A 13,969-nucleotide genomic window follows, 5' to 3' on the forward strand; every position below is an offset into this window, starting at 1 on the left:
CACACACCTACAGATCCAGTCTATGCGAGGTCCCCTATCCTCAGAGAGCAGTGGCAGGAAGGGAAGAATAGTTATACAGTTTTGACTACTGGGTCAAATAAATGGACTCTTGTCCTGGATGTCAAAAAATGTTTAATTGGATTAGTTTCCTGTGGATGGCTCAAAAATAAGGCAGACAGGGGGTATTACACTGAGTGCCAGGAGCTGTAAGTCTTCTCCATTTTTGTACAGATATAATTTGGAGGCACAAGTCAGAATTCTTACCTAGAGATGTTCAGCCAATTATGTCAGTTGTAGCAGCATCACAAGCATAAGAGAACATGTTAAACTGGCCTACATAAAAGGTGCCCCCAAAATGTTGGCTCCCCCCGCTGCAAGGTTTAATAGAATCCCCTCCATCTCTCCTCCTCTACCTGGCCTGATGGGGCCAGGTCTTCTCTTGCTCACTGCTTTAAGGTCGGCGGGGAGGGGAAGGTTGCCACCAGCTCTATCAAATCTGGAAGGGTCCTTTTGTCCCCAGTACAACCATGTAGAGTTTGGTGCAGTTTTTCCAGGGGAAAGTGGGTGGATTTCCACTGCCCATACAGCAGAAAGGAGTTTTACAGCTGGAAGTTCTTTCCTTTTTAAAGTCAACTACCAGAATATTAGTGCTTTTACTGCTTACCATTCTTTCCATTATTCTTGTTCTATTTCCCTAGCCTGTTATTTCTTCAATAAGCCCTTCTAGAGGTGTTACTATGTGTTAAGTGCTGTACTTAGCACTTCACAAATATTAACTCACTTTAAAGCCTCATAACAACACTTTGAGGTAAATATTATTATCTTCATCTTACAAATGAGGACACTGAGGCACAGAAGTCAAAAGAACTTGCACAAGGTCCACACTCAGTAAGTGGTAGAGCTTAAATACTTTAAATCATGAGTGAAATACCTATACACACCATGCCATTACTAAACAATTCTTCAAAGACAGCATAAATTGCGTCACCCAGTTGCTGTCATCAGGAACACAAACCTGCCAAGGCTGATTTCAGATTTCTCGCCAAAATGTTCGTTTCTAAATCTCCTCTCGTCAATTAAATGATTCTTATTACGTGCACAGAGGTCTGAGAGCTTAATCTATTATGTGAAGAAGCAACAGCAGAGGATGGGCCTAGACATGATCATACTAAGCGAAGTAAGTCAGAAAGAGAAAGACAAATATCACATGATATCACTTACATGTGGAATCTAAAATACGACACAAATGAACTTATCTACAAAACAGAAACAGACTCACAGACATAGAGGACAGATTTGCAGCTGCCAAGGGGGAGGCAGGAGGGGGAGGGATGGAGTGGGAGTTTGGGGTTAGCAGATGCAAATTATTATATTGATACACAGGATGGATCAACAACAAGGTCCTACTTCATAGCATAGGGAACCATATTCAGTATCCTGTGACAAACCATAATGGAAAAGAATATGAAAAAGAATATGTATATGTACAACTGATTCACTTTGCTGTACAGCAGAGATTAACACAACATTGTAAATCAACTATACTTCAATAAAAGTTAAAAAAAAAAGAAAAGAAGAAGCAGCAGCAACAGCAGAGATGAGTCCTGGAGCAGAATGCTTGGCTCCGTGACTGGCTGTGTGCCCTTAGGTAAGTTACGTAGACTACCACGCCTCACTTTCTTCAAAGGTAAAAGGGGGAAAATAGAGTTATAAGTACATTTACCTCCTGGAGTGACTGTGACCAGCAAATAAGCTAATTCATAGGCAAAGGCTCAGAATGGTACCTGACACACAGGAAGTGCTGAAAGCCGAAATAGAATATTAACAAAATACAAAGCTATTTTCTGTTAATTGGAGAGGACATAGCACTCCAGCAAGAAAATCACTGGGTAATAAAGGCAAAAGGAAATGAATGACAAGTTATTCAAATTTTCAGTGAAAATACTTGTAATAATGCTGCACTGACTCCACGACTACCCCTTGGTCTATTTTTCACTTTTGTACATACGTGACTAGCTGAAAATAAATCTGTTAGACTTCCAGGGCTTCCCTGGTGGCGCAATGGTTAAGATCTGCCTGCCAATGCAGGGGACATGGGTTTGAACCCTGGTCTGGGAAGATCCCACATGCCACAGAGCAACTAAGCCCGTGTGCCGCAACTACTGAGCCTGCGAGCCACAACTACAGAAGCCTGCACGCCTAGAGCCCGTGCTCCGTAATAAGAAAAGCCACTGCAATGAGAAGCCCGCACACAGCAATGAAGAGTAGCCCCCGTTCGCAGCAACTAGACAAAGCCTGTGTGCAGGAATGAAGACCCGACACAGCCATACATACATACATACATAAATAAAATTTTTTTAAAAATCAGACTTCCGTAGCATAGAGAAATGTATATGTTGAATTCTGGATAATTTTTAATTTTTTCAGATGTTCCTTTTTGCAGGAATTCACTGCACCAACCTTTGATCAGCTTTGGAAGTCGTAGGAAAAATGTCTTCTTCCGTATCTGACTCACCTACCACAATCACCTAAGGGGGAGAAACAAAACAGCAAACAGTCTTTGTGGGAATGGAAAATCTGAATAAAAATGCATTAACTAATGTCAAAAAAAGATATATTTTTACAAAAAAGGAGGCAGATACCATGTAAGCAATAACCATGAAAACTAAAGCTCTGCCTAACCTCCCCACTAATGTCACTCTTCATTTACAAATGGTTTTTTTTATACAGCATGTGTGAGCTCCCTTCTCTCCTGCTACCACGGCAGCCTGGGTACCTAAAGGAACATGCACTCAGATTGGTGAATGACTCACACTGGGTCATGTGCGGACAGTGCCCTGTGATTTTCTTGGGTTCTAGGCCATCGGTGCTTCATCTCCAATTTTAAATTGGAGATGAATGACTGTGTGGGAAGTACCGGACCTGTTTTTCTGTTACATTTATCCCTGTTAAATACCACTTGCTGCTTTTAAGCCCCATGAAAGATATTTGTCATTCTTGATACTATCATCCAAATTACTACCTACTCCTCTACATTTTGTGTTATCTTGACACTTAATACACACACTTGCCATGTCTTCATCCAACTGATAAAGCCAAAGACAAAATAGTGAAAAAAGCAGCACTTGAGACCCACGCCTACCCAAGGCAGACATTGAACTGTTCATCAAAGGCCATTAAATGAAGTTGTCTAAATGGCTATGAATCCAGCCAATATCTCTGCATTTTGTCCATGAAACTATCAGGAGATTGTCTTAAGTGCCTTGAAGGGATCAAATGCCTTCAGCATTCCCCTGATCTACCACTATGTCACCTCAATCAAAAACATGAAAGAAAAAGTTACCATGACTTGCTCTTTCTGAACTCATGTTCTTGCATTATAAAAGAAAAATCTAGAAGGGAAGCTACCTTGTGGACATGATGATAATTTTGTTTTCAGATATGATCCTGAAGCGATAGCAGGCAATAGTTGAATAGGAATAATGAAATGGAACTCAGGATAAAAGTTAGCACCAGTATACCCATATATAATTGTATAATAATGAGAGGAAAAAACAAAAAAACAGAGAAGAAGTTTTCTGGAAGAGGAGGTGGTCAATTGTGTCACATACTCAAGAGATCAAGAAGGAGTGAAATTTAAGAAAATGCTGGTGGGGCAGTATGATATAGAGCAACGATTCTCAACTAGGTGTGATTCTTAACTCCCCCTCCCATCCCAGAAACATCTGGACATGTCAGGAGACATTTTGATTATCATAACTAGGGGGGACACCCCAGGCATCTAGTAGGTAGAGGCCAGGGATGGTGCCTGGGAAGTAAGACACATGTGTTTTGAAAGAGAGGTAACAGGAGAATCAAGCCCATTCTGGACTCTTCTTGGAATCCAAAGGAAGAGCAGAAGTTTCATGTTAAATCTAGAGCTGAACACAGAGGTCCGTAGACTCAGACCTTGTAGCTTGTCTTGAGTCTGGCTTCAGCCATTAAGACACAAGCCAGAGTATTATGAGAGTATAAGTAACAAAAGGAAGCCAGCAATAAATAAGACCTCTCTACGCACTGAACGCCCATCTTCAATCATAGTTTTCCATGCATGGACTCTTTTGGTTCAACGTTATTATCCTTAAAAATATTACTGGGTACATACATTTATGGGTGTCCAATCATGCGATCCATTATTAAAGAAAGAAAAAGAGAAACCCTCCTCCCGCGCAGAAACCCTAGAAGCCTTCAGTCTAGAAAATCAGTAAAGTTCTCTGCAGTTTTAATGTTCCACATTTTTTCTTCTTTTATTTACTTTGCAGACCAAAGAACTGACAATCATAATGTAGGAAACATAAATTGGTACACAATTAGAAAACTTTTTTTCTTACCTCTGAATAATTCTTAGTAGCAACATTTTGGGAGGGCTGCTGTCTTGCAGCTTTAAAGGCTATAATGAAAAAGATGAAACATCCATTATGTTATTCTTAAAAAAGCTTAGAAAAATTTGCACACTTCTTTAGCTGAAGGTTTCCTAAGTCCTATCTGCAAAAATCCATGATGACTGATTATAAAACCACTTAATATGCTTTAAAATCGGGAGATGGAATTATATGTCTAACTACCAGTCTCTTATGATTTCCCGGTTTACTCAAATAAAGTAGTAAGCAGTGTTCATAAATACACCTACACTAAAAATATTTTATAGAAAAATACCTGAAGGATAAAATCTGATCACTTAATGGACTGAACTCCAAATACAGTGAAAGTAACCCTCCTCAGGTCTGCCTTCTCTTATAGCTGGCAATCTCTTTCCCTGTGGGAGCCACATGGTTCCAGTAAGTGCTTCCTTATTCTCCTCTACTTTGTTAGAAATATTCAGTACCTAAGAAATAGTCCAGAGGGAATGCTAGAAAACAGCCTGTCTTTCATTCCATGATAACCTTCCTATGAATCCTTACATTTTCAGCTTTGTAAACTTGGTTAGAAACATGAAATTTAGTTCATTTTTATTTTTCCTGAGACCAAAACTATAATATTTTGATTTCACAGTAAGAAATATACATTTGGTCTTCATCCACATTTCTGGCAGAGAGCCCCTAAAACCCTAATTTCCTAAAGCAATGAGAGCCATCAAGGTTCTTTTTGTTATGTTAATGAGGTAACTTTGGGACCACAACTGAGGAGAGAGGCTGGTTACCAAGGGAACCAACCAGGAATAGAGGGTTCGAACTTTCAGTCCCATCCCCGATTTCTGGGGAGGGAAGAGGAGTTAGAGGTTGAATCAATCACCAACAGCCAATGATTTAATCAATCATTCCTACATAGAAACCCAAAAGGAAGGGGGTTCAGAGAGCTTCCAGGTGGTGAATCAAGATGCTTCCACGTGCCACCATGCTTGGACCCCAAACTCGATGAGGACAGAAGCTCCTCTGTTCTGGGCTTCGCCCTATACATCTCTTCATCTGGCTATTGATTCATATCCTTTCATATCTTTTGTAATAAACCAGTAATCTAGTGAGTAAACTAGTTTCCTGAGTTCTGTGAGCCACTCTAGCAAGTTAACTGAATCCAAGGAGGGAGTCATGGGGACCTCTGATTGATAGCCTATTAGTCAGAAGTACAGATAACAACCTGGACTTGTGACTGGCATCTGAAGTAGAGGGGGGCAGTCTTCTGGAACTGAGTCCTTCCCCTGTGGGATCTGATGCTGTCTCTAGGCAGGTAGTGTCAGAATTGAGTTGACTTGCAGGACACCCAGCAGGTGTCTGAGGACTGCTTGGTGGTGTGGGTAACCACCCCCCCTCACACACACACCCCCCCCACTGGAATTAAGTGCAGATTATTAAAAACCTAGAATAAAATTTAAAGAGCCAATTAGAGGTTTAATTTTCTCCTACGCCTTACCAGTTTCCTAATACAAAAAAAAGGTTTCCCCCAAGATAACCCCCAAACTAAACAACAGAGCAAGAGGAGATAAAAAGACAGAGGACTTGAAGAAGTCAAATGCTCAAAGAACCCTACAAAGTCCAAAATTCTCCTAGTCAGAAAACTCAGGAATCTTTCCACCTAGCCCAAATTTATGATTTACTCATTTTTCCTATTCCAGGTTCTATCCCCAATCTTAGGATGTCTACCTGAGAGAAAGGAAAGGCAGAAGCAGAGTTCTTACCCACCCTACTCAATCACTAGCCTCACATCCTACTCTACTCAAAAGGCTGGAGAGGGCAACTGAATGCAAAGGCCAGCAATCGTGACTCTTTCAAAAACTATTTCTGCTCAATCGTTATTCACTAATTGACCCCTCAAACTCTCGGCTCCTGGAAGAAACAAGAGCCTTCCTTTCTTTTTATCCCCAATAAATATTTGTGTGATAAATTAACATTATCAGAAAATTAAGCACTCGGTTCTGTTAGGAAGGCAATACATACTGTATTGGGGGTTAAAAGCTCTGGTTTTAGAGTTAGAGCCATGTGGACTCACTAGCTGGGTGACTGTGGCCAAGTTCCTTGGCTTCTTCAAGTCTCGGTTTCCCCACCTATAAAACAGTGTTAATAATACTTCATGCTGAAAATTGTTGACAGGATAAAAAGAGGTGGTTAATGTAATTTGTTTTGGCAAGCGCCTAGATGTAGTAGGTCTTCAAATGATTTCGCTAGTAATAGTGGATGGAGTAGCAGCAGTGGTAACCATGGTATAAATTAAATGCAAAGACAGAGGCTTCTTTTATTAACTTAGTCACTATCCTCTGCAGACAAACTTCAGTGGAAAAGTCTGGGCTGATAACGCTCATTCACAACCGCTGCTGGCTATAAGTGTAACATCTACCTTTCCCAATAAAACTCCAGTACTATTATACAAATCTCTACACTCCATGGAGCTTGTTATAATAGGATTGAACATTTATTTATCTCTTCATTCCTCCACTTATAATACGAACGTAGAAGCTATAGTTTAAAGTTGCTTTTTTTTTTGTAACCAAGCTTCATTTTTTAAAAAAAATTTTTCATTGCTTTTATTTATTTATTTACATCTTTATTGGAGTATAATTGCTTTACAATGGTGTGTTAGTTTCTGCTTTATAACAAAGTGAATCAGTTATACATGTACATATGTTCCCGTATCTCTTCCCTCTTGCGTCTCCCTCCCTCCCACCCTCCCTATCCCACCCCTCCAGGCGGTCACAAAGCTGATCTCTCTGTGCTATGCGGCTGCTTCCCACTAGCTATCTACCTTACGTTTGGTAGTGTATATATGTCCATGCCTCTCTCTCGCTTTGTCACAGATTACCCTTCCCCCTTCCCATATCCTCAAGTCCATTCTCTAGTAGGTCTGTGTCTTTATTCCTGTCTTACCCCTAGGTTCTTCATGACATTTCTTTTTTTCTTAAATTCCATATATATGTGTTAGCATACGGTATTTGTCTTTCTCTTTCTGACTTACTTCACTCTGTATGACAGACTCTAGGTCTATCCACCTCATTACAAATAGCTCAATTTCGTTTCTTTTTATGGCTGAGTAATATTCCATTGTATATATGTGCCACATCTTCTTTATCCATTCATCCGATGATGGGCACTTAGGTTGTTTCCATCTCTGGGCTATTGTAAATAGAGCTGCAATGAACATTTTGGTACATGACTCTTTTTGAATTATGGTTTTCTCAGGGTATATGCCCAGTAGTGGGATTGCTGGGTCATATGGTAGTTCTATTTGTAGTTTTTTAAGGAACCTCCATACTGTTCTCCACAGTGGCTGTATCAATTTACATTCCCACCAGCAGTGCAAGAGTGTTCCCTTTTCTCCACACCCTCGCCAGCATTTGTTTCTAGATTTTGTGATGATGGCCATTCTGACCGGTGTGAGATGATCTCTCATTGTAGTTTTGATTTGCTTTTCTCTAATGATTAATGATGTTTAGCATTCTTTCATGTGTTTGTTGGCAATCTGTATATCATCTTTGGAGAAATGTCTATTTAGGTCTTCTGCCCATTTTTGGATTGGGTTGTTTGTTGTTTTGATATTGAGCTGCATGAGCTCCTTGTAAAATTTGGAGATTAATCCTTTGTCAGTTGCTTCATTTGCAAATATTTTCTCCCATTCTGAGGGTTGTCTTTTCGTCTTGTTTATGGTTTCCTTTGCTGTGCAAAAGCTTTTAAGTTTCATTAGGTCCCATTTGTTTATTTTTGTTTTTATTTCCATTTCTCTAGGAGGTGGGTCAAAAAGGATCTTGTTGTGATTTATGCCATAGAGTGTTCTGCCTGTGTTCTCCTCTAAGAGTTTGATAGTTTCTGGCCTTACATTTAGGTCTTTAATCCATTTTGAGCTTATTTTTGTGTATGGTGTTAGGGAAAGTTGCTGTCATCCCAAACTTATAGTAACTATAGTTAGTACTCCATGGTTATTTTGTCAGAGACCATATTAAAAAGTCAGTTCCGTTTTTCAAAAAAAGGCCAATGTTGGAGTTAAACTGCAAAACCATTGGACCAAATCAACTGCATAAAAGACAAATTTAGACTGATTTATAGAAACATCCATTATCATGAGTTAATTGTAAACACTGTCACTAATACTAACAGCAGCAGTCATTTATTGGATTCTTTCTAAGTGCTGTGCTCAGTAATGGTTATGCATAGCTCATTTAACACTTATAACTACTCTGGGAAGTTAGTACTCCTCCTCCAGTGGGAGGACACAGTGAATAGGTCATACATTTATTTAATTGAAGTCTTAGAAGGAAAGAAAAAGAATAGCACAGAGGTAATATCTGAAGGGATAAGAGCAAAGGATTTCTAGAAATGATAAAAGGCACCAATTCACAGTTTCATGAAACCCCATAAATCCTAAGCAGGATAAAAAGAATCCCATATCTAGATTCATCATAGTTTAAGTACAGAACACCAGAGACGGCCAGCCGGAGGAGAAACAGATTACTTCAAATAAAGCAACAAGCTAAACTAAGAGCTGATTTCTATTTTTTTTTTTTTTTTTTTTGCGGTACGCGGGCCTCTCACTGTTGTGGCCTCTCCCGTTGTGGAGCACAGGCTCCGGACGCGCAGGCTCAGCGGCCATGGCTCACGGGCCCAGCCGCTCCGCGGCATGTGGGATCTTCCCAGACCGGGACACGAACCCGTGTCCCTTTCATCGGCAGGTGGACTCTCAACCACTGCGCCACCAGGCAAGCCCAATAGCTAATTTCTTAATGACAACAATGGAAACCTGAAGACTCAATCTGAGTGATTAATTCTGCCCACTGGTGTCAAGGAAAGTTTCACATAAAACAACAAAGCCATGATGAGAAAAGGCAGTTTGGGCTAAGGTAAAGGGAAGTAATTTACAAAGTCTATGCCTCTGTGTTGCACGCTGACCAACTTTTGGTAGTTTTAACATGGAAGTGTTCATATTTTACTCACGATCCTTTTCTAACGCCCTCTGTTTTCTCTTTTTTTATAATACCTCATATATATATATATATATATATACACACATATATATATATATATATATACACACACACATACATACAAACATTTCACAAAAGCCTACTATGTGCCAGGCTTTTGGCTTTCCTTTTTTTTTTTTTTTTGCTGTACTGCGCGGCCTGCAGGATCTTAGTTCCCCAACCAGGGATTGAACCCGGGCCCTTGGTGGAGTCCTAACCACTGGACCACCAGGGAATTCCAAGGCTTTTTGCTTTTAATCCCCAGAGTAATCCAGTATGGCAAGATTATTCCCAATGCACACGTAAGCAAACTAGGAGAGTGAGTGACTTGTCCAAAGTCACAACGCTTTTTACACGTTAAACTCATCCCAGATCGTTTACCCGTGCTGCCTTTTTTCACTTCCTTTTCCCTTCTCTGCTTTTATCTTACACCTTCCAAGAATGTCACAGCATCTTTCTAAATGCCATTTTCTAAAGGCAACAGAGACAATATACTTCTAAAGTCAAAAGATAAGGATCTCAGCTGGCCCTACTCAAGTACTGAATAATCCTTGAATAAAAACATAGCAGCAGAACTTTTGATAAGAAGGTTCTTTAAGAATCATTTAATAGAGCTGACGTTTTTATCCATTCTCCAATGTCATCTGTCATCCAGAAAATATTGAAAACTTCCTCTGATGGAGTCACAACTCACTTCCTTCTGAGGCAGCTTACACCATCTTTATGTTGGTTGATAGATTATTCCGTATAATGCAAAGACTTCTCTACTGAGAGCCAGTAGCTCAACCTCTAATCTTCTCTTGCTCTGGAAACTAACAGTAGAGTGGTTACCTACTCACTCTGAAGGCCAGAGAATGTGGGATCAATTCAAGCGCTAGAATTTACTAGTTGTGAGACCTTGGGTAAGTTGCCTATCTTTTCAAAGCCTCAGTTCCCTTTTCTGTAAAACAGAGAAATAATAAGTGCCTATCCCACTGAGCTGTTGAGAGGCCTGCAGTAATCGTCGCATAAGCATTAGCTATTATTAGTACTATAAGTGGTTTTATCAACCTAGGGCAAATTACTTAGCTCAATTCCCTCTTCTATAAGAGAGGGAGTAGGTGAAATTGTTCTTAAGCCTTCTAGGTCCACTTTATCACATAATAAACTTAAATCTGTGTGTGATTAGCTTTTCCATCTATCCTCATTGGGTTGGTAGTTCTTAACCTGGAGCCCATGGATAGGCTTCATGGGGGTCCCTGAGCCCTTTGAAATGGAATACAATTGCATATGAGTACTTATTTAAAGATAGGAGACATAGCTTTCAGAATCCATAACTTAAAATAGATTTAAAACCACTGTCTTTAGAACTATACAAATCAAATCTATTCGATCTTTGATATAACAGAACTTAATTTCTGTAAAGACTTGAATTTTTCCCAGGTTAGATATCCTAAGTTCCTTCTATCAAATTTTTTATATTATATGGTTTCTCTTCTGAATGATCATATAAAGTTGACATCTTTCTTGAAATACGGTTTCAAAAGATGAGCACAGTATTCTTGGCATGATACATCCAATTAGTACGACGGAGAACTTCCTTGCTGTAAAGAAGCATTACTTCTATTAATAATGCTTAAGGCACCATTAGATTTGGACAGTTAGATCAACCTGCACAACCTTAGTGACCTAAGTCTTTCTTACTTGGTTCCCGACTAATATCATATACTTCTCTGAGCAGCTGTCCTTTTGGACATAAATACAGTTTATATTTACCCTTGATAAATTTCATCTTGTGAGATTTAGTCCAACTCTCCAATCTGTCAAAAATTAATCTCAAATAATAAGATAATATAAATAAAATACATCTGGATATACTCTGAATGGTAGGGAGAAAAATATATCACCACCTATTTTAACATATATTTTAAATCTGACTTACAACTTACAACACAGATCTGACTTACAACTTCCTCTGATCTCATAAACTGTAATATTAAAAATAGTTTATAAATTTCTATATTAAATTATTACTAAAATAGTTTATAAAAATAGGTTCCCTTAGTTTGAGGCTAAATTTTAGACCACAGCAACATACACAAAATCAATTCAAAGAATCCTAACTATAACTTCCCTTAAATGCAGCTCACATGACTCTATACTAACAGTAGAGATGGACAAAAGCAGCATGAGGAAAGAGTTTACAGTACATTAAGGAGCAGTTCCTTCTCTCTTAATCATTGTTGATACACTGACCAACTGCCTTTTCCATGTCTTAGTGACCCCTCTATAAAAGGGAAATAACCAAATTTGTCTAAAGTGGGATATAAAAATTAATTTTTAGAGCCCACCCTCTTCAATAGCCTCCATGAATGGCAAAGGTCTTTTAAAGCAGCATAATTTATCCTGTGATTCAACACAAACCAGTAAGGTTTACTCATGGGCTTTCCTGAGTCTTCCTGTGTTGGAATTTATAAGTACCTGCTAGGTGATCTTTTGCAGTCTATACTCACCATCTATAATAGACATATTTCTAGATGTTGACATAGTGGCCTTTGAACTTCTGCCTCGAGTAGAAGTCTCCAGAGCAGCGCCTGCTGTTAGAATAATGAGCGGTCAGTATACCAGTCCATCAGTGGCTAAGGATTTTTTTGTTTTTTTTTAAAAAAACACCACTAAATAAAGTTATGTCAAAACATAGTTTATGTGTAAAATGTCAAACATATATATAAGAAGAAACATCTAGAGTCTGATCAATCAATTTTCAGAGACTATTCTTAGGCCGCCCTTGGTTCATACTGTTCCAATTACAATGTAAGGAAAAAATTTATAAATGTAAGGATAATGAAAACAATTATCACTAGAAGATGGGGATTTCTCTCCTGGGAGATTTTTAACTAAAGTACTACCCACTTTAACAGCTTAAAATTCCGACAGGTAAATATTTAATAGAAAAATAATTTAAAACTATTCCTAGGGATGGATTTCTATAATGCATCAGGAAGTCACTGGATGACTATCTCCTATTATTTGGCCTATTCAATGACAACAGTATCACATTAGACACAATGATGGCAATTAATTTAATGACTGCTTTAAAAAATCAAATTGTGTAGGGGCAGTTTTCAAAAATAATAATTTTTATAATCTGGAGTTTTCTTCCTGCTGTTAGTGGGCATTAGCTAGACATTTTCCTTAAGTGTTTGCCTCACTATTACTTTGTACATGTGAGAGTAAACATGTCTATTAAATGTTCCCAATGTGTGAGAAGCACTATGAAATTCTTTAAAAAAAGAACGTGTTAAGAACTATTCAAACTATATGTGCATGTGGCCATTCAGAATTTATATACGTGAAATGTACATGTTGGAACTACATTAAAGACCATTTTTATGCATTGTAAAAATAAATTTTTAAAGGACTGTGTAACTCAATTCTGCCAATATGAACACAATTCTGAATTTCCCACACAACTGCCAAGTGTGAATGTGTAAGAAAGACTCAGTGCTAACCTCTTCCTCTCTGAGATCCTCCTCTTGACACTGGATTCTGCCCTCTTCCTCCTCTCCGGCCTCTTCCTCGGCCTCTTCCTTTGTTGGCTCCTGCTGTGATGCTGTCATCAGAGTCATCAGCCATCTGTTCTGCCAAATCTATACTCATAAGGTCATCAGCACTAAAGGCGGAAGCAGCTTCCTCTGACTGAGATCTGAGGGCTCTGGCCCTACTCATGGCCTAAGAGGGATGACAAGAGGAAAATACACATCAGTAGACAATGCAGCAGCCTAAAAGTCATTAATCCAGCCACTCAGATGGACATTTCATATTGCCAAACTGTCTAAACTATTATTTTTCACTAATCATGCTAAAACATGTAAAACAGGAGAAGCTCCCTCCCCCATCAATCAAATTCAGTGCCTACGATTTGTTAGATCAATTTACAATACTACTGATACCTGTAAAATGAGACCTTTTGAAAATGTGTATCAGGAACCATAAAATTTCACAGAATCAAAAGTTTCAGAACTGGGAGGAATGTTGGCAATCGCCCCTAACGCAACACCGCCATTTGTAAGAGACTGTCATCATTTGAGCTACTTTGTACAATGGGCTCTTGATAAATAACAAGAAAAAAAACTGGAGGTCGGTGGGGAGCTGGAGGCTGCCGCGGGCAGCCGGGACACCTGGCTTGGCCGTAACCCCGTCCGGGGCCTGGTGGGACTGCAAGGGCCCATGGCCGAGCCAGCTCCGTTACCTCTGACTTACAAGGATGTGGCCGTTTATTTCTCCGAGGAAGAATGGCGGAATCTAGAGCCACGGCAGAAGGGGCTTTACAAGCAAGTAATGAGAACCAATTATGAGATTCTTGTTTCTCTAGTGAAGAACCAATTAAAGTAACGGAATCTATAGAGAAAGAAAAATAATCTTGTGTCATGAACCCCGTGCCACCCCAAAAGAATGTTCCAAGCATCAAGATCACATGGATGTGGACTTCCCTGGTGGCGCAGTGGTTAAGATTCTGCCTGCCAATGCAGGGGACACGGGTTCAAGCCCTGGAAGATCCCACATGCT

General features: G+C 39.4%; 1 protein-coding gene across 2 annotated transcripts in view; it reads right to left on the reverse strand.

Annotated features, from left to right (window-relative positions):
* The window catches only part of MRE11 (MRE11 homolog, double strand break repair nuclease), a 68,035-nt gene that overhangs the window by 8,015 nt on the left and 46,051 nt on the right, over positions 1-13,969 (reverse strand). For both annotated transcript variants that reach the window (XM_033420356.2, XM_004265466.3), the window contains 4 exons: positions 12,913-13,132; positions 11,914-11,997; positions 4,371-4,429; positions 2,461-2,528 (listed from right to left, as the gene is read on the reverse strand). In XM_033420356.2, coding sequence (XP_033276247.1) covers positions 2,461-2,528; positions 4,371-4,429; positions 11,914-11,997; positions 12,913-13,132 — 431 coding nt within the window. The remainder of the gene's footprint in view (positions 1-2,460; positions 2,529-4,370; positions 4,430-11,913; positions 11,998-12,912; positions 13,133-13,969) is intronic.

This window comes from Orcinus orca, chromosome 8 (assembly GCF_937001465.1).
Source record: "Orcinus orca chromosome 8, mOrcOrc1.1, whole genome shotgun sequence".
Classification (NCBI taxonomy): Eukaryota; Metazoa; Chordata; class Mammalia; order Artiodactyla; family Delphinidae; genus Orcinus; species Orcinus orca.